Source organism: Sinocyclocheilus rhinocerous, unplaced genomic scaffold (assembly GCF_001515625.1).
Source record: "Sinocyclocheilus rhinocerous isolate Xijiao unplaced genomic scaffold, SAMN03320098_v1.1 scaffold738, whole genome shotgun sequence".
Lineage (NCBI taxonomy): Eukaryota > Metazoa > Chordata > Actinopteri > Cypriniformes > Cyprinidae > Sinocyclocheilus > Sinocyclocheilus rhinocerous.
The window spans coordinates 644,033-664,627 of record NW_015633949.1 but is presented as its reverse complement, the minus strand read 5'-3'; the positions used below and the strand labels follow the sequence as shown (position 1 = coordinate 664,627).

The following is a 20,595-nucleotide window of genomic DNA, read 5'->3' as shown; positions in this document are numbered from 1 at the left end:
CTCTTAATTTGTCATATATATATATATATATATATATACATATATATATAAAACAAAAAGTACCGATAAGAATACCGTTAAAGTACCGAATCGATAAGCAGTATCGGTAAGAGTAGTAATACCGTTAAAACCTTAACGATACCCATCCCTACTCCAGACTGTAACCTATGCATGTATTCCATGATTCATTATTTAATCAGAGCTCTGATGCATAATGTCTTTTTCTGTTCACCAATGTTAAAGGTTTAGGGCCAGATTTACTAAACAGGGCAAATTTGATCCCATAAAAGCGCTGATGGGAGTGGAAAGTTCTGCAGGTGATCTACTGACAATGCGCAAATTGCTGAACACAGACGCCGCCAGCACATTTCCATAATGACCAATGCAATCTACCAAGAACAGCGCAAATTAGCGTAGGGTCGCAAACAAGCAAAGCCGATGATAATCAGGTGTGACTAATCTATTAACAACACAGGCGCAAAATGGGTTAAGACATAAGACATACTTATGTGGGTGTTAAATAATGGCGCAAATAACAGCAAATTGACTACTGCAAACCTTGATGAATCACTTTGCACACTTCTCCCATACATTTTGTGTCTGAAAAGGAAACTCCTACAAATGCGTATGCAATATAAAAGTACCATTCTTGTAGACAGAAATGAAAGAAAAGGTTCTATTGACTGTTTATCTGAAAAAAAAGTGTTTGCGTTTCACATGCATTGTTTTTTTTTTTTTTCAGAAATGGCAGGATATAATAAAGGAGGTGAAATTCCTTCAGAGGATAAAGCACCCAAACAGCATAGAGTATAAAGGATGCTTCCTGCGAGAGCACACAGCATGGGTAAGAAGCCAAACACTGCTAGCAGCTATCAGATCACGTACCTTTATTTGAACAATCTATGATGTGATGTATATTTTCTATATGTGTGGACTACTTGCTGAAATGTGTCTGTCTCTCTAGCTGGTTATGGAGTACTGTCTGGGGTCTGCCTCAGATCTCCTCGAGGGTAAGTTTGGATGTTTTGATGCTTGCTTAATGTGCTGATTACCCACAAAAATATGAGGACTCCATATACAGCTCTTAATTTGTCATATATATATATATATATATATATACATATATATATAAAACAAAAAGTACCGATAAGAATACCGTTAAAGTACCGAATCGATAAGCAGTATCGGTAAGAGTAGTAATACCGTTAAAACCTTAACGATACCCATCCCTACTCCAGACTGTAACCTATGCATGTATTCCATGATTCATTATTTAATCAGAGCTCTGATGCATAATGTCTTTTTCTGTTCACCAATGTTAAAGGTTTAGGGCCAGATTTACTAAACAGGGCAAATTTGATCCCATAAAAGCGCTGATGGGAGTGGAAAGTTCTGCAGGTGATCTACTGACAATGCGCAAATTGCTGAACACAGATGCCGCCAGCACATTTCCATAATGACCAATGCAATCTACCAAGAACAGTGCAAATTAGCGTAGGGTCGCAAACAAGCAAAGCCGATGATAATCAGGTGTGACTAATCTATTAACAACACAGGCGCAAAATGGGTTAAGACATAAGACATACTTATGTGGGTGTTAAATAATGGCGCAAATAACAGCAAATTGACTACTGCAAACCTTGATGAATCACTTTGCACACTTCTCCCATACATTTTGTGTCTGAAAAGGAAACTCCTACAAATGCGTATGCAATATAAAAGTACCATTCTTGTAGACAGAAATGAAAGAAAAGGTTCTATTGACTGTTTATCTGAAAAAAAAGTGTTTGCGTTTCACATGCATTGTTTTTTTTTTTTTTCAGAAATGGCAGGATATAATAAAGGAGGTGAAATTCCTTCAGAGGATAAAGCACCCAAACAGCATAGAGTATAAAGGATGCTTCCTGCGAGAGCACACAGCATGGGTAAGAAGCCAAACACTGCTAGCAGCTATCAGATCACGTACCTTTATTTGAACAATCTATGATGTGATGTATATTTTCTATATGTGTGGACTACTTGCTGAAATGTGTCTGTCTCTCTAGCTGGTTATGGAGTACTGTCTGGGGTCTGCCTCAGATCTCCTCGAGGGTAAGTTTGGATGTTTTGATGCTTGCTTAATGTGCTGATTACCCACAAAAATATGAGGACTCCATATACAGCCTCCAGTTACAAACAAAAAAAGCATTTATTTATAGAAGTATTTGTTTATCTGCAGAGAGACATCTATAAACCAATTTGTTTTACCCACAGTACACAAAAAACCTTTACAAGAGATGGAAATAGCAGCGATTACTCATGGTGCTTTGCAGGGGTTGGCGTACCTTCACTCCCACATCATGATTCACAGGTGAGTTCTCATGTTAGTGTTTGAGTTTCTTAGTACCAACCCTGATTTAAAAATATATATATATATTACAATATATTTAGGCTACTTCAAATTCACTCAAAAAATTTTATTATCCATTCACAGAACTGTTTATTTTGTGAATGGATAATATACCAATCAATTGATCACTGAAATGGCAAATATTTACAGGTTAATTTCCCTTGTCAATATTTTAGTCTGTAGCTATAGTATACATAATGTCACAATCCTTTAAATGTTGACATTATTAGCCATATAAGGCAGGGCAGTGTGTGGTTCATTTTTGCAAGTTTGCCCTTTTTCCTGGCTATTTGACAGGGATATCAAGGCCGGGAACATCCTGCTCACAGAGCCTGGACAGGTGAAGTTGGCAGATTTCGGTTCTGCTTCAATCGCCTCACCTGCTAATTCATTTGTGGGGACTCCTTATTGGTGAGTTGCCCATTAAACTTCAATACTTTCAATGGTTATAAACTTCATAGGCCTTATCAGACTATATAAATAAATTATTCATAGGCGAGTCTGCAGGTCATGCCAGGAGAGCCTGGGTATTGGTTGAGTTAATCAGATTTTAAGCCTTAAAATGTCTGGTTATATTACATAACATTCTGTTTTTGCTGTTTCTTCTATCTCAGGATGGCCCCAGAGGTGATCCTGGCCATGGATGAGGGTCAGTATGATGGAAAGGTTGACATCTGGTCTCTAGGAATAACCTGTATTGAATTAGGTGAGATGAAATAGGATACATATAGACTTAATTTTTTGTGATCAGGTGCCAAGTCTGTGTTTCTGATAGTCTTTTTTCTCATTCAGCTGAAAGGAAACCTCCGCTTTTCAACATGAATGCAATGAGTGCCTTATACCACATCGCACAGAATGAGAGTCCAGCCCTGCAGTCCAGTGAATGGTGAGTGATGGCTTTTCTCTCATGTTCATTAACCTTTCTCAACTCTAAGCTGTATTGTTTGAAATCCTCTTGCTCTTTCTTTTCCCAGGACGGACTACTTCAGAAACTTCGTGGACTCCTGCTTACAGAAGTTGCCCCAAGATAGACCCAACTCTGAAGAACTGCTGAAAGTAAGTTAAAGAAAGTTCACTGTTCAAACAGATGGATGGAGTTCAGTGAGTTCTCTTTTGAAGATTCTTCTGCAATGCTTAGGGACACTGTAAGATTCAATGTGATTTTTTTTCTATCTTCACCACACTTTGATGCCTTTAGCTGTTATTCTGAAATCTCTGGCTTTCTGATGTGTTTATTTATTTATTTTTTTTTGCATATGTGGCACAAGGGAGTTTGTAATGCTAAGCCTAACAACAAAAAGTTTATTTGCTGACCTGTTTGAGGTAGTAGTTCAGATTAATATATAAAAAGGCAAGGCAAGTTGATTTATATAGCACGTTTCTTACACAATGCTTTACATAAAAGAAAGTAAAATAATCATAAAAAATTATCACAAAAATAAAACAAGGAATTTAAAAACTTTGAAAATGATTTAAAAATGGATTTAAAATGAATTTAAGACAGTTAAAAATAGAAAATGATTATACATAAAATACAGTGCAATCATTTCAGGTTGCATAAAATAGTGCAATACATAAAATACAGTGCAATCAGTTCAGACATCGCACAGTGCTCATTCAATAAATGCACAGCTAAACAGATGAGTTTTGAGTCTAGATTTAAATGTGACTAATGTTTTAGCACATCTGATCTGAAAAAAATTAAATATAAAACATATTAATATAACAAAAAATTTAATGTTTTCTTCTTAAAAAATCTTTTCATTTGAAATTTTATTTGTTGTATAATTTTTTTGTGTGTGTGTAAATACCTAAAATTACGTCTTATTATAAATGTTGAAAACAACTGTGCTGCGAAACCATGATACATGTTTTAGTATTCTTTAACAAATAGAAAGTTCAAACGAACAGTCAGAACAGTTATTGTCGTTTTTAGTCAATTTAATGCATCCTTGCTGAATAAAATTATTAATTTCTTTAAACAAAACATTTAATATTACTTAACCCATACTTTTGAATGGTAGTGTACGTCTGTGCTAGACAGCTAAATAACTTAGCTATAAATTAGCAGAATTTACAACAACAATTGTCAGTGCATCACATCCTGATTTTTGAGTGCTGTAATATGTGAATCTACTTGTTGAGTTAAAGCTGATAATATTTCAAATAAAAATTCTCACTCAGTTTCTTTTAAAGCATCTGATCCTTTTATATTGATCATCATATCCTTCTCTTTCTGTGTGCAGCATGCGTTTGTGCAGCGCGAGCGGCCGGAGTCGGTGCTTATTGACCTGATCCAGCGCACCAAAGATGCTGTGAGAGAGCTGGACAACCTGCAGTACCGCAAGATGAAAAAGATCCTCTTCCAGGAGGCCCACAATGGCCCTGCGGCAGAGGTCCCAGATGACGAGGAGGTCAGTTATTGTAATAGCATATCTCGACCTCATTCGACCCTTGGTGCTCTGCCAAATGTGTGTTACAATCTTCCTGCCAATGAAGGAAGTTGTGTTTTGTCCTGGTTTATAGAAACGCATGGCCTCAACACGTTTCCATTCATATAATGTGTTGTAGGAGGTGGAGCACATTGCTGGCCGCACGGGCACAGTGAACAGTGTGGGCAGTAACCAGTCCATCCCTAGCATGTCCATCAGTGCGAGCTCACAGAGCAGCTCGGTTAACAGCCTGCCTGACGCCACAGACGCCACCGATGATAACAAGAGTGAGGTGGACCTGATGGAGAAAGACCAAACCATCATACCCAACAGCTCCATGATTCATGTCAAACCGGTTTGTGCACGTCCGCTGTATTTACATTCACATTTTTTCTCTACCAAAGTGACTTGCTTTGTATTATATGCAAATGGCATGTATTATGTCTGTCACCATTGATCAGTCTCATACGACACTGTTCACTGACCACCTGGTGCATATTGCACACAAAACTGCAAACCACAAAGCTCTAATCTGATTGGCTGGCTTTTTTTTTTTCTTTTTTTTTATCAGTCTTATAGGAAACAAAGTTGCTGCCTTTTTCACTTATGTCTGTAAAATACTGTACTTATTATTTTTGGATGTACAGAAAATCTGATCACCTACACAAAAGTCTACATGCATTTGCAACTATTTTTTGGCTTTTTCTGTGCATCCTTTCACATCGTTATTTAAATAGGCCTACTCTTTTCATACTGGTCTGTATTTGTGATATCATATATTGCAGATTTACTCACCACTAAACAGCACGTAAAAATAAAACAAACTGTGGTTGGTTGCTTTACATGTCAATCAGACAGTCTCTTCCTGTCTAAAGGCTGGAATTAACCGCTTACGTGGGCAGTTTTTAGCAGAATAAATTGCATCACGGACCAGACCTTTTGCAGTTTAGTCAAGGGTTACGTGACACTACATATTGATAGTTAAGGCAAAGTTCAAGTAGTCAAAGTTTTGTACTAAAATGCTTGAAGTTAATACAAGGCACTAAGCTGTACTTTTGAGAGTTGAGATCTTTGTAACTGTGGTTTGACTGTCCACACTGAACATATCATGCATGACCTATTTGTTTTGTTTTATGGTATTAAAATGCTTAATGTGTGTATTATGTATGCTTAAATTCATTTAATATGCTTAATGTGTCTGAAGGAGGAAGAGAGCTACCAGGAAGAAACTGAGGCTCAGAAACAGCCCACAGAGCCCCAGTCTCCCCCGGAACAGACACCACGGCGCCAGTACCGGAATCGAGAGCACTTTGCTACCATCCGCACAGCCTCCCTGGTGAGAGCCAGATTACCACCCAAGAACAGAGTCAGGGAGTCTGTTTGCTCTCTGATCACTTCAAGTTTAATAGTTCACTGTTTTCTGCAACACTTGAAGGATAAATGCTGGTTTCTTGATAAAAGCTTGTCTTTGTGTGTCCTAGGTGACTCGTCAGATTCAAGAACATGAGCAGGACTCTGAGGTGCGCGAGCAGATGTCTGGCTACAAACGAATGCGCAGGCAGCACCAGAAACACCTTCTGGCCCTCGAGAACAAGCTGAAGGGCGAGATGGATGAGCACAGACTCAAGCTAGACAAAGAGCTGGAGAACCAGAGGAACAGCTTTGCTGCCGAGATGGACAAACTCATCAAGAAGCACCAATGCACCATGGAGAAAGATGTACTGTAACATTATCATACAAAACCAAATCGTAAAAGAGTTGAAGATGTAATGAAACATCATTCATTATTAATGTGAAAGGTCAAAAAGACGTTGAAAAGTCAGAATAATCTGTTTATGATGCATCATTCTGCTTTCCAGGCCAAGACTTTTGCCAACGATGAAAAGAAATTCCTGCAGCACATTCAGAGCCAGCAGAAGAAGGAGCTCAACAGCTTCCTGGAGTCTCAGAAACGCGAGTACAAACTGCGCAAGGAACAGCTCAAAGAGGTCAGGAAGCCACTCTGTACAGCCTCACACTCATCCTCATTATATTCCGTTACACATTCCCATTTATTGCACTTTTTCATTGCAGGAGCTTAATGAGAACCAGTCCACACCAAAGAAGGAGAAGCAGGAGTGGCTGTCCAAGCAGAAGGAGAATTTCCAGCACTTCCAGGCAGAGGAGGAGGCCAACCTACTCCGCCGACAGCGTCAGTATCTAGAGCTTGAGTGCCGCAGGTTCAAACGGCGAATTCTCATTGCACGTCACAACGTGGAGCAAGATCTCATGAGAGAGGTTAGCAGACAGAGAGCTTGCATGTACACAAACTCACAAATCTAAATTAGGTCTTATAATCAGAGCCAGAAATAACAACCCTATACAATGCGTGTAAATCACTTGCATATGTGACTAAATGTTCATGCTAGGCGATTAAATAATGTCTATCGTTAGCCATTGGCTAATAAATTGTTAGATTTTACTCGCCAATGGTTGAGTTAAGATATAAGTTTACTAGGGATGGGTACCGAAACGCGGTACTAAATGGGCCCGGGGCTAAATTATGAAAGACCGAAGTATCATTTGGAATTATTCAGTCTTTAAAAACATGCAGAAGCTATTGCTGGGGTCTTCAGTAGTGAGTGGAACTAAAGTGCAAGCAGCAAACTCATTGGCTAGCTAGCACTTACTGTCCCTGTTTTGATTTCAGCAAATCAGTTCGAGCAAATGCAAACAATGTGAGTAATATTCATTAACCCAGCAGCTCATCAGACCTTTTTTATTGTTTATAGTAGTATTATTATTACTTTTTTTTTTTTACTGATACACTCAATGATCAACAATGCCCTAAGTTCTGTTAAAATGACAAATGTGCATCCATCCAAAAAATGACTAGCCAATGGCGACTCTATTGTCAAGGTTTAGAGGGTTGAATAAGTGACATTATTTAGTCTGACATTTTTCTGTTCTCAGGAGTTGAATAAGCGTCAGACACAGAAGGATCTAGAGCACGCCATGCTGCTTCGACACCATGAGTCTATGCAGGAGCTGGAGTTCAGACACCTGAGCAACATTCAGAAGATGCGTGCGGAGCAGATCCGCCTGCAGCACCAGACAGAGCTCACCAACCAGCTGGAATACAACAAGCGCAGGGAGAGAGAGCTCAGACGCAAACACGTCATGGAGGTCCGACAGCAGCCCAAGAGCCTCAAGGTAATGTCACTCTAGTTTTCTAGTTTCAAGGTTGTAGGTTGCAAGTCCTTGCAGGTTCAAACGGCGAATTCTCATTGCACGTCCCAACGTGGAGCAAGATCTCATGAGAGAGGTTAACAGACAGAGAGCTTGCATCTACACAAACTCACAAATCTAAATTAGGACTTTTTGAGTTTCCAGTTTTTGACTTTAAACAGAGCCAGAAATAACAACCCTATACAATGCGTGTAAATCACTTGCATATGTGACTATATGTGCATGCTTGAACAAGAGGCTTAGTGGGTGCTATAGTATAGTGGTTGAAGAACTGGGCTGGCAACCAAATGGTTGTTCAATTACAGTGTTAGCCAAATGACTAATTAAAATTAAAATAAGGGTTAGGATTAGTTAGGGCATGAAAAAATTTGACCCAGCTGATTTCTTATACGGATGGGTCACAGTGGCCAACTAATCAATGAGGTCAACTAGTTTAGTATTTTTTTCCCCATTTATTGTTTGTATTTATGACTAGTCAGCTATGTAGTTGTCCAACAATTGACTGAGTTGATTAGTGAGGTTGACTAGTTTTTAGAATTTCTTTTATTATTATTTGTGTATTTATGACTGATTAGATAGCTGTCCACCAAACGACTAGTTAATTAGTGAGGTAGTATTGTATTTTTTGAATTTATGACAAGTCAACCATTTTTTCCAACAATAACTAGTTGATTAATGTGGATCGCTGCCTTCGATTTCATTCTTTTGCGGTCAATCCAGCTGTTTTTGAACACATGAATGCATTCTGTTTGAATGTACCTGAGGAAAACCTGTATGTTAGGGTCAGGTCAGTCTGAAACCAGCCTATCCATTCGTATGACTGATAGGGATGTGCGGGTCTAGTCGACTAAACGATACAGCTCCTACTAGTCGACACTGAAAACAATAGTCGATTACACGACACAAAACAAAACATGATTTTATCATTCAAATTACCGTCATTTTAACATTGCATTTAAAACATTTTAAATAACAAGTTAAAATTAAACGTTTGAAAAATAATACATTATTTGTAAAAGTTTATCTGGGCGGAAACTAAATTTTTACCTATGCGTAATCATATTCAATACAGGCACGTAGGCGTTAGCTTAGAGGCTGGCCAAAACCAGCTAATGTCAATCACGTCATTCACTACAACCTGCGATCCCGTCCGCGCCATCTATTCCTCTAACGAAGACCCACTTCGGTGGTGGTGCGGGATCTCCAGGCGCTTTCTGAAACTCTGTCGGCTTGCTTTGCGTTATCTCTGCGTGCCTGCGACTTCAGTTCCTGCCGAGCGCGTTTTTTCAAGTGCAGGAATTTTATTGTTAATCACCTCAGGTCCCGTCTTTCACCAGACCACGTTGATAATTTCACTGAACAAATAACGCATGGTCTGAGTAAGTAAAATGGGCATTGTTGCATTTAGTTTTTAGACGATATAACCTACACGAAGTACGTTTTTAAAAGCCGTTTTAATGCTATCTCTTGATAAACCTTCCTATTGTTTTCGACTTGTGTTTTAATATGTTGGCTAACGTTATATGAAGATTAAGAATTCTGTCAGGCTATTGATTGATTTTCCATTGTTCTGCATTTCCCCAGCTGATTTGAATAAATAAGCTATGCTTTGGCCGACGTTGAGTGTATACTTTTTTTCTTTTTTTTTTTAAACGACCGCCTAAAATGAAATGATGATAACGTGAGGCAAGTGTGCGGCAAGCGGAATTCATTGAGGGATTTGACAGTGTGATTCATAGATTAAGTATTTCAAATATAGGCTATTAAATATGCTACACGCACGCACAGAGGTTTTTTTTTTCTTACCATCTTTTGGGGGTTTCTTGCTTTTAGACTAGTCGGATACAAAACTTTCGTTTAAACGTCAGTCAAATTAGTCGTCGCGCACATCCCTAATGACTGACTAGTTGTTCAGGCAATCCACCACCTAATTGATTTTGAACATAATAGTTTTGCACATCACTAATTACTTCATTTTTTAGTTTACTGGTGTTTATTTTATTTTGTCTCTGACAGTCCAAAGAGCTCCAGATTAAGAAACAGTTCCAGGATGCATGTAAAACCCAGACCCGGCAGTACAAAGCCCTACGAAACCAACTGCTGGAAAGCATCCCAAAACCTGAACACAAGACCATGCTGAAACGACTGAAGGAAGAGCAAACCAGGAAACTAGCCATCCTCGCCGAACAGTACGACCACACCATCAACAACATGCTCTCCACACAGGCTGTGAGTACCAGACTGAAAACAATACGCTAAAACTGTTTCACCATCAATTCCTGATCAACTAATATAGATGATCTCTCAGTTGCGTCTAGATGAGGCGCAGGAGGCGGAGTGTCAGGTGCTTCGGATGCAGCTGCAGCAGGAGTTGGAGTTGTTGAATGCATATCAGAGTAAGATCAAGATGCAGACAGATGCCCAGCAGGAGCGAGAGAGAAAGGAACTGGAGCAGAGAGTGTCCCTCCGGAGAGCCCTACTTGAGACTAAGGTCACTTAAACACACAATCACTTTCGTCTTTGTTGGCTTTTTTTATGTATAAATGACTTAAAATTAATAACCAAAAACCTTTGTTCTATTATGCTCTTGTAAAATATGTCAAATTTAGTATTGCCATATGTGGTCATGAGTAGGATAAAAAAAATAATAATTAAAATAAAATAAAAAAATTTAATGAAATAAAATTTGCCTAAATAAAAGATCCAAGTGATGATCTATTTAAACAGACAGGACAGCTATTTTATTTTATTTTATGGCTCTAAAATGTTTTTTTTTTTTTTTTTTTTTACATTTAAAACAGTTAATTTAATGTTAAACTGTAAATTGATCGTTTTATCTTTCAAAACCTATGATATAATATTTATGCAATGCCATTCATATTTAATCATGTCTTAAGTGTCCAAATGCTTTTTGGGGCCACTGTTCATTAAAGATTTTTTTAAAACCGTATTAATAATTAAACTTGACTGCCTGTCTTTTGTTGTGTCCCACAGATCGAAGAGGAGATGTTGACCTTGCAGAATGAGCGCACAGAGCGTATCCGTAGCCTACTGGAGCGCCAGGCCAGAGAAATCGAGGCCTTCGACTCAGAGAGCATGCGCTTGGGCTTTAGCAACATGGTGTTGGCTAACATCTCTCCTGAGGGCCTCAGCCACAGCTTCCCTGGGGCCCCGGGCAGTTGGATCCCCCATCAGCATCACTCGGATGGCTCTCAGGGGACACAGTGGGGCAGCAGCACTGGTTCAGGGGCCAGCCACCACTACCACACCAGTCAGGGAGGTGCACAGGCCCAGCAGGGCTGGGGCCAAGCCATCCCAGGAGGTGGGCTTCCACCGTGGGCCCACTCCTCCTCGGGCCCCCAAGGGGCCATGCCAAAAAGCAGCGTGGGGATGCGGAACAGCCCTCAGGCACTTAGCAGGACCACTTCAGCGGGGCGCACTGAGCAGGGCATGAGTAGGAGCACCAGCATCACATCTCAGATATCCAACGGTTCGCACCTGTCCTATACATAGACACCAGTGCGTTTGTGCCAACCCTGCACACACAAACACACACACAGGGTAGGGGAACGCACTGGCCCACACTAAAGACTGGCACAGAGAGCAGAGCTAACTGCACTCATCTACCCATCTCCCTCTATCCCTCTTTTCTTTTCCTTCGCTTTCTCATTTCATTTTCCTACATGCAGAGGTGCTTGTAAACGATAGTAAATATCACTCAGGTCAAAAGATATTCTATCTTTGCATGAAGCTTGTTTTGACAGTCATGCAGAGCTAGAGTCATAAACACTAGTCTGATTTAAAGCTCACTTGATGAGATTAATTTAATGCTAAATTTTATATATATATATATATATATATATATATATATATATATATTATGTTTATTAATTTAGCTTTAGTCCACTTTTAGTCCACTTTTTAGTCCAATTCATAAACCAAAAGGATGTTAAAAGGAGATGTTGGCCATAATTCTTAAGATTTGCATATAAATTCATAATGATTGTTTAAGTAAACAATCTAAGCTGTCAGCCTGCTGTCATGCTCTTGGGAAAAACAATTTGGGTTTTAATAAAATAAAGAAATGGAGATGGATTAAGTGTGTGCAGTATATGTGATGTCTGAGTTAGGAAGAGAGCTGGCCAATCTGTCGATATTAAGAGAAAGTGTTTTAGTTGTCAGATTTTTAAGTTGGACAATTCATTTGCAGAGAAGATATAGGAGTTTGCCTACATCAAGTACTATATTTCTGCAGAAATTATTGTGAATAAAAACACATTTCATTAGGTTCAAAACTTGATCTTACAGACTTTTTTGTTACTTGTTTACGTGGCGGGTAAAGGTCAATGGGGCTGTCTTGCCCAAGCAGTGTGCTTTTGCAGAGTTCAGGACTGTAAACAGTGCAAGCAAGCACAAATCTGTTCATATCTCCAACATACTTTTTATTTAGTCTTTACTTGCATTAAGCAACCTAATTATGGCCAGACAACCTGTCTTCAGTCTTCTTAGCCTTTTGATACACCCTTCATTTTATTAGGTCAGCCAGCTTTCACCTGGATCAGGTGTCCAGACACATTTAGATGTGGTGCTTTCTTGATTATTCGTTGTATGTGATGTTTTAGGTGTGCAATGCCAGCTTAAAGAAATCAGATATGTTCAGTGCCTCGAACGTGTTAATGGTTTAATTACAGAGTAGAGACATGCCAAGATGAATGTTTTTTTATGTAGCTGAAAAAACACTCCCAAATTTAGAGTTTAATCATGTTCCCCAAGCTAATGAAGGTACAATATTGGTCCATTTAAGAAGAGTGTGTGTTGGTGTGAATATATTTGGTTGTACACATAAAGATGAGCTTATATTATCCCACTATGTGATGCTAAACTCTTATGTTAATATACTTTTGAGGTGCCTTTGAATAGCTGCCAAGCAGAAGCACTTTTCTGTAGTGTGTTGTGTTTTGAGAAATATATTTACAAGCGTTCTCAACTATGGAAATGACTAATGCAGCCGTAAACTGTAGTGTGTGATGGCGGATGTCCAGTATGTTTACTGTTACTCTTTTAAAAGATTTTTGTGGTCATTTTAAGGAAGTGGTAGATATGAATTTGTCAGTGGTTTTAGTACAGTACTGTCATGGTTTATCAAATGAAATTAATGTAGAAACTGTTTGAATGTACTCTGTCCTCCATCAGGTTTGTGTCGTGTTTTTGACACTCTAGGAATGTAATGAACTGTAGGAGCATGAACGACTTACTTTTTTTTTCTGTAGCTCATGACAGCAGGCTTTGTTATGTGACACTTAACTGGCTCTTTTGGAGCAGGCAAACACTCTTGATTTGGTCTCATGACCTCCACACTAAATAACAAACGGTGTGTTCACTGTTTCATGCTCATTCATTACCAGTCAAACGTTTGGACACATCTACTGCTTATTTTTTTATTACTATTTTCCATATTTGAAATAATAGTACATCCAGTATATATACACACTACCATTAAAAAGTCTGGGGTCAGAAAGATTTTTTTAATAATATAAAGAAGTCTCTTATGCTCTTATAATTTAAAATGACTGTTTTCTATTTTAATATATTTTAAAATGTAATTCATTCCTGTGATGGCAAAGCTGATTTTAAGCAACCATTAACTCAAGTCGTCAGTGTCACATGATCCTTCAGAAATAATTCTGAATGCTGATGTGATTTCTCATTATTATCAATGTTGAACACAGTTATGCTGGTTCATGTTTTTGTGGAAATCGTGATAAAAAAAATTCAGGATTATTTGATGAATAGAAAGTTCAAAAGAACAGCATTTATTTGAAATAGAAATCTTATAGTGTAAATGTCTTTACTGTCATTTTTGATCAATTTAATGTGTCCATGCTGAAACAAGATTATTTCTTTAAAAGTATTACTGACCTCAATTGAATAGTAGTGTATGTTAGAGGAGAGTAGCCTTATTTCAACCAAACAGCTTTTGCCCAGTAGATTCAGAATGTTTTATGTATTTAAAAAAATCAAGCTAAAAAACAATGGCATTTTCCCACACAGCTTTTCACTACATGTATACAAGGAAATATTATATAAAAATCCATAGTAATAATTATATGTACCTACATTTAAGTTTTCAAAAACATAGGAGAAATGCCAAGCAGAGATGTTTGTGAACATATATATATATGTGTGTGTGATGACTTACTTATTTTGAGTTTTAATCTGTTCAATCTAAAAGATTCAGACATGAATCAAACTTACCAGCTTTAACGCTTTTGCTTAAATCAATCTCATCTCTTCTAATTACATGATCTTTGGGAAGGTTAATGGCCAAATTCTCTCAGCCAAGTTCATGAGGTACATCCTCGTTAGCACACTTGCATTCAGTCAGGTGTGTCCATGTTTGACTGGTAGTGTCAAGCTATAAAGTACATGTATTTTATTAAATCAATAGCTGCCCCAAAGATTTAACAGCCAAAAAAGGTATTTTCTCCCTCATTTGTTGGCTGTTGCAAGTGACTGAGATGACCAAGTCCATGAGTAGAATTTCCTCTCAAACATGCAGGGATCTTTTCCCCTTTTCCCCTGCCCTCTTTCTGTCCTCTGTGCCGCCCGTATCGCAGGTGTCAGTGCCCAGTATTGTGAGGATATGAGCTGTGCTGCCGATGCCCCTGCCTGCCCTCACTCTCCCCCACTGCTTTACATGCCATCACTCCACGCCAAACTCCGCCTGGATCCAGTGTTTCAACGCACGGATGCCTGAATGCACTTTCTTGGGGGAATTTTTCAAGCTAACTCTTTGTTTTCCCAAGCGAGTTTATCTAGTTGGTTTGCTTTGCATCACTTTGACTGCAGGAGTCACGTTGACTGACTCATTCTTGTGAAATTTTTACTCACGTTTTAACACTTCTGATGGAGTACAATGTTACCCCCCCCCTTCTGTTTCCATTGTGCAATCATTGGTGAAAACAAAACTCTTCGGGCAGGACGTGTCTCTCCCTTTCCTTAATATCCCAAAAGATCTTGTGTGACCTTTATTACCAAATGAATCCGGCTCTAATGTGAAAGAGAGAGTATAAAATGTACCTAACAAACTCTAGAGTCATCGTCTGGGGAGAGTATTCATATTGTATATTTGGTTTAAAATAAAGATTTAAAATGCTTAGAAATGAACTAAATTGATGGCGGCATACGTTTTCCCCCCCATCAAGATTCTCTGCGTATAGACAAAGGTTTTAAAAGAAATCTATTAAGAATTGTAAACTATGTACCTTATGCTTTTAAAGGGGTTTCTGGCCTGTGTACAAGGAGCCTCGGGGCTCCGGGGCCCCAGAGTTGAACTTCAGGGAGTAGTGTGTGTTTACACGTCACCTCTGCACACTTTGTGTTTCCATTTGTATTAGAAAATCTGTCTGTCGTTCACAGGAATGTTTCAGGTCCTCTGTCTTCTCACCGCCTTTATTCTGGACCCTCCATTCATACGAATGTCAGAAGGTGCAGCATAAGAGCTATAAAAGGCACAGAAAAGAGGCAAATGTTTCTATTTTAAATCCTCCCATAGGTAATTTTGATATTTTGTAACCAACAAATGATCAGTTTTGTTTGTTTTTTAATACCTTTTGGGTGAGGGCTGTTTGAATTTGGTTGGCATTACTCATAATTGTGTGTCATACCTGTCACCGATATAGATTACACATTTTATTTTTTATTTTATCCTAGTTTTAAACTTGTCCTACTGACTGAATTTAGGGGATATGTAAGTAATACTGATATATGAGAAACACTAGATTGAAATGCAAACTTATTTTCTAAATAATGGAGGTTCAACCTCTGGTCAAACACTGTGCCATCCCACAGCTGTCAAGCCCGGTCACTACTGCATTGTCTCCTCTTTTGTTGACAGGCTATGAACGAGTGATGGTTATTTCAGTTCGCGTGGACTTGAACACTCCTATCGCCAACACTACAAAGAAATGAAACGGGGAGCGATAGAGAGGGGTTGGTCTACAGGGAAGGGCTACATTTCCTGTAAAGAACATCAGTATTCATTTGCTGTGGTCGAATTGGCATACTAACATACTGTGTACTGAAAAGTAGTATGATAGTGTGCCGTTTCACACGCATCCATTGTCCTCTGGCTCAGCATCACCACTATAACTCATATGTAACCTGTATCAAAATGTATAGATCGTGTATCATGTTATTGAATGTCTAAAAAGATTATACAAAAAGTTAAAAAATACAGAATAAGTGGCTTGAAATTGTATTAAAGTATTCATGAATCAGAGAAAACAAAAGTCTAGAGATAAATGAACTATTTTTTTTTCTGTTCTGTAATTACTGTTGTGTTGATGGAGGAACACTGGTCAGAGGATCCGCTGTAATAAAAGTGAATTTAGTACAACATCACGTCTGACTTTTTATAGAATTATGATTACCAGCAGCTGGATGGTTGCATACAAGCTGTTTATGTGTCAGCTGGGGTTATAGATCTGATTTCAAATTGAAATTTTCTTTACAATAATGATTCTTATATTGACAGTTTGATGTTGTCTGCTTTTTGCTGTCAGTGCGTTTTTATTTTATTTTTTTGACAAGCATTTTGATACTGACCACCAGTGAACTTTTTTTTTAAAGAGGGGTTTTTTCCTAACCCAAACAATCTTTATTTTTTTTATTTTACTATTATTATTGTTTATGTATTATGATTCCCCATCTCTTTATTAAGTAAATGTAGTTCTAAAAAAAAAAAAAAAAACTGCATGTTGACTACAGTTTTGTGTAGCACTTCACAGCAGAAGAGTTTAATCTCACTGGTATAATAAACAAAATGTTTAAAAAAAGAGTTTGAAGTGCAACATTTTTTTACAGTTGACAAACTGTTCTAAATTAAAATTTTACATTAAAAAAAAAATACATTTTTGGAACATATATTGTTTAAAGGCATTTTATTAGTGCATTATTAAGCTCTATATCAGAAATTATGATAAAAATACATGTAAATATGTTTCCAGAAGGAAACATAGAAACACACTTAAATTACAAGTTCTCACTTTGCTGGGAAATTTAGCATTTCGGTCTTTTTTTTGTTTGTTTTTTTATAATAAACAATTTTCAAGAACATTGTACTCATAAATAACATTTCCTAGTTGGCAGATGACGTCAAGGAGTCCGAAAGGTCGAAAACGATTTTGATCCTTGCGAGCCACCGTACATATATGTGTGTGAAGACACATGAACATTAACATTAATATGTGCGTGAAGTTTACGTGATAAACAGCAGCAGACGTGTACGTGAATGAAAGGTGTACATGAGTTTACAGCTCGCGATATTGCGATTCAAGGTACTGACGACTTTTAACTTGTCAAAAGAGAAACTTGCGATGTTTATATAAGGACCCAAGACTTAAAACTCGGATTCAAAACTCGTCCGACGGTTCTGTCCTGCTTGATTACGAATCGCGATGCCTTTCTCTATAACCGAACGAGTTCGTAACTTGTTGGTTTCGTGATTCTTTAAGTAAACAACTGTATCCTACTGCATTTTCCCATTCCTGTATAATTATTATTCATCCAGTTTTTAAGTCATCAATATTTACTTATATATTAATATTACATTTTACTTATATTAATATTTACTTATATATTACATTTATTTATAACATGTTCAGGTTTGCATTATTAACTAGGAACAATGGTGTTTTGGTAAAAACTGTTGTAACCAATGTCATAAACAGCCTCTATATCACATACGATTATTTCAGACAAATCTGGTCACAGACCTACCAGGACCTGACGAGCTTTTGTGTCAAGAGCTTTGGCCACAGTCACAGACGGTAAAATATGATGTATTATATAGGCTACTACAGTGCAAAACTAAACTAGCTTACTCAGTACCAAATGCGCACTGATGATAAAAACATGACTGACAGATGCTCCTTTTTATTTGTATTGCAGAATATGCCTGATATTGACACAAAACATACTATAAAGGTAAATGGATTTCAAATGAGTCCTACTGACAACATTGTTCACTCTCAATGTGCACTGTAATGACTAAATAAACTATTTATTATATATAGCAGGATGTTATGTTTGTGCATCATATCAACGGATAAAAGTAACAAGAAAACTATTAATAAAGCTAAAGTATCTTTTAACTTTGATTTCTGTCCTGTGCAGGCTGCTGATTACATCTGTATGGACACACCCATTACATACAATGACCGCATACCCACTCAGTAAGCAATAAGCATTGACAAACACTCCGATATCTTATATGTGATTCCTTATCCGGTTCCAGTTCCGATTCCTCTTAACTATCCTGGTACAGTTCTTTCAATTCTTCTTCTTCTTTTCAGTTCTTTTACAATATATGTGTGTGTGTTGTGTGTGTGCGTTTTTGTGTGCTTAAAACTATAATTGTTCAGAATGTGCAGTTTTACTAGTTAATGAGAAAATACATAAAATGTGTAACTGTTCGATAATTCAATGTTGTAAAAAGTCAGATCACAAAGATGTGCTACTTATGTTACGTTTACAAATTAAAATATTTTATGTTTATAATATTTTTATGAACAAATAACATTTAAAAAATATTTTTCGCTGAGATTTGAGTAATCTCGTCGTGTATTTCACATAAAAACGCTGTTTTGTGTAATGGTTATGCAATGACGTCATCACGCAATGACACCACAACATCATTTAGCAACAAATCAATCTGCCTTTAGCAACTTTCCCTGAAAATCAAACAAAGTTTCCTGTGAGGGGTAGGTTTAGGTGTAGGGTTGGTGTAGGGCAATAGAATATACGGTCTGTACAGTAGAAAAACCATTACGCCTATGGGATGTCCCCACTTTTCACAAAAACAAACCTGGGTGTGTGTGTGTGTGTGTGTGTGTGTGTTGAATCGTCACATTAAGTCATTTGTTCGAAATTCGAACTACATTCGTCAAGTTGTATGTTTTTGATTCACTAAAAAGCTGTTCATAAGAGTCATTCCTTCTAAAATCGGACTACTTTGATTCACTAAAAAGAACCGGCTCTTTAGCAACAAATCAATCTGCCTTTAGCAACTTCCCCTGAAAATTAATTGGCAACACTGGTTAGTACTGTAATAAGTACTGAAAGAAAATGTTAAGTTTAGCACGACATTTCGTCCGCATCGGCAGATGAATGCACTGTGCGCAAACTGTTAACGGAACCGAGCGTCACTCGATAAGAATTTCCAACTCTACTTAAGTATGTGTAGTTTATTCATTTAAATTATAACTTAATAACTTATTGTTTTTTTCAGTGGTCCTTACGGGCCTGTTGAGGCAGAGAGTGGAGAGTACCTTTACTGCCCCCCTCAGCGCTGGCTACAAAACCTCAAAGTAAAGCAAAATCACGGTATTTCTATAGCTAAACCTGTAACTGAAGATAATTTGATAAGCTCTGCACGTGTTGTTTGTGACAGAATGGAGCGCTGGTGTTTCTGTATCACCCGTGTGTCCAGGGCCGTTTCTAGGCATAGAAGGGGCGCCAATGAGCGGAGCGCACGTACTGGCACTTTTAGCAGGGTTGTGATAAAGAGTGGCAAGGTCACCCTGAAATATGACTGCCGCCCCCACCGGATCCCCCAACATTATTGGGCTAGAGTACTGTTAATCTGACGATGCCTGTATGCCACTAGATCAGAGTGCTGTCAATTGCTGCCTGATTGTTGCATGCAAAGTTTGCATTTGGAGCGCTCAACAACGCCATTAGATCAGTGGGCTCTGTCAGTGCTTTGGCAAGGTAACACTTTTTTAAAAGGGAATAGGGATTTCGCCTAGGGCGTCAAATTGGCTAGAAACGGCCCTGAGTCGAAGTTTTCCAGGAAAGAGCGGAAGGCTTGTTCTTCTGTCCACTCTCCGCTCTTGTATTTGGGGTGGTGTTTGCTGTTGTAAACACCCTGTAGATCTTCTATGGTCACAACGCCGTCTCCTGTCTTATCAAACTTCCGAAAAGCCTGATTGATCACCTGTTTCCGTGCGCTCGACATGGACGGCTGAAGCAAAGAAACAGAACAAGCGGGTTTCACTGAAATTAGAATGATGAAGGTGTTTTTGAGAAATTTTCTGCATCCTCGAAACACGTTCTTACCCTTAATTTCTCAAGAAACTCATCAAAGTTGATAGTTCCATCCTTGTCCATCACGGCAAAGCTCTGCTGTGCTTTGTCCTTCCCCACAGACACGCCGTAGTTCTCCAGCCCCTTCTCGAACTCCTGGAAGTCCAGAGATTTACTGCCATCATCGTCCATAATGCGAAACGTCCTGGAAAAAATATAGGGAATTTATGTTCTAGGTTAAACTGTTGAACGTAAACATATTTTCATTATTTCTCCCAAATCCTCTACCTTTGTAAAAGAATAAAATAGAAAGACAAATATTTAAATTATTGATTCCTAAAATCCCTAATTAAGCATATGAACATTTCCACCTAATTTAGCCTAAAAACTTAAGATCAGTTGCTGCCTTCCATTTGTACGCCTAATCAAACTGGTTGCATGTCATTTCAACTTTTTTTT

General features: G+C 38.1%; 2 protein-coding genes across 3 annotated transcripts in view; both read left to right on the top strand.

The window, feature by feature from the left end:
• LOC107744793 (serine/threonine-protein kinase TAO1-like) overlaps positions 1–11,864 on the top strand; it is a 21,499-nt gene extending 9,635 nt beyond the window's left edge. The window contains exons 4-20 of one of the 2 annotated variants that reach the window (XM_016558619.1): positions 743–844; positions 2,046–2,091; positions 2,254–2,350; positions 2,687–2,800; positions 3,004–3,095; positions 3,182–3,275; positions 3,364–3,445; positions 4,636–4,803; positions 4,961–5,176; positions 6,026–6,157; positions 6,303–6,539; positions 6,681–6,809; positions 6,895–7,098; positions 7,774–8,013; positions 10,066–10,278; positions 10,358–10,540; positions 11,044–11,864. In XM_016558619.1, the coding sequence (XP_016414105.1) occupies positions 743–844; positions 2,046–2,091; positions 2,254–2,350; positions 2,687–2,800; positions 3,004–3,095; positions 3,182–3,275; positions 3,364–3,445; positions 4,636–4,803; positions 4,961–5,176; positions 6,026–6,157; positions 6,303–6,539; positions 6,681–6,809; positions 6,895–7,098; positions 7,774–8,013; positions 10,066–10,278; positions 10,358–10,540; positions 11,044–11,562 (2,868 nt within the window). In that variant the 3' untranslated portion in view covers positions 11,563–11,864. Of the gene's footprint in view, positions 1–742; positions 845–964; positions 1,011–2,045; positions 2,092–2,253; positions 2,351–2,686; positions 2,801–3,003; positions 3,096–3,181; positions 3,276–3,363; positions 3,446–4,635; positions 4,804–4,960; positions 5,177–6,025; positions 6,158–6,302; positions 6,540–6,680; positions 6,810–6,894; positions 7,099–7,773; positions 8,014–10,065; positions 10,279–10,357; positions 10,541–11,043 lie in introns of both variants that reach the window. The other variant, XM_016558618.1, reaches the window with a different exon arrangement.
• Positions 11,865–17,309: 5,445 nt separating this feature from the next.
• LOC107744806 (uncharacterized) overlaps positions 17,310–20,595 on the top strand; it is a 13,213-nt gene continuing 9,927 nt past the window's right edge. Inside the window, exons 1-6 of the mRNA XM_016558631.1 lie at positions 17,310–17,387; positions 17,808–17,879; positions 18,001–18,036; positions 18,226–18,284; positions 19,340–19,418; positions 19,502–19,534. Of these exons, the coding sequence (XP_016414117.1) occupies positions 17,355–17,387; positions 17,808–17,879; positions 18,001–18,036; positions 18,226–18,284; positions 19,340–19,418; positions 19,502–19,534 (312 nt within the window). The 5' untranslated portion in view covers positions 17,310–17,354. The remainder of the gene's footprint in view (positions 17,388–17,807; positions 17,880–18,000; positions 18,037–18,225; positions 18,285–19,339; positions 19,419–19,501; positions 19,535–20,595) is intronic.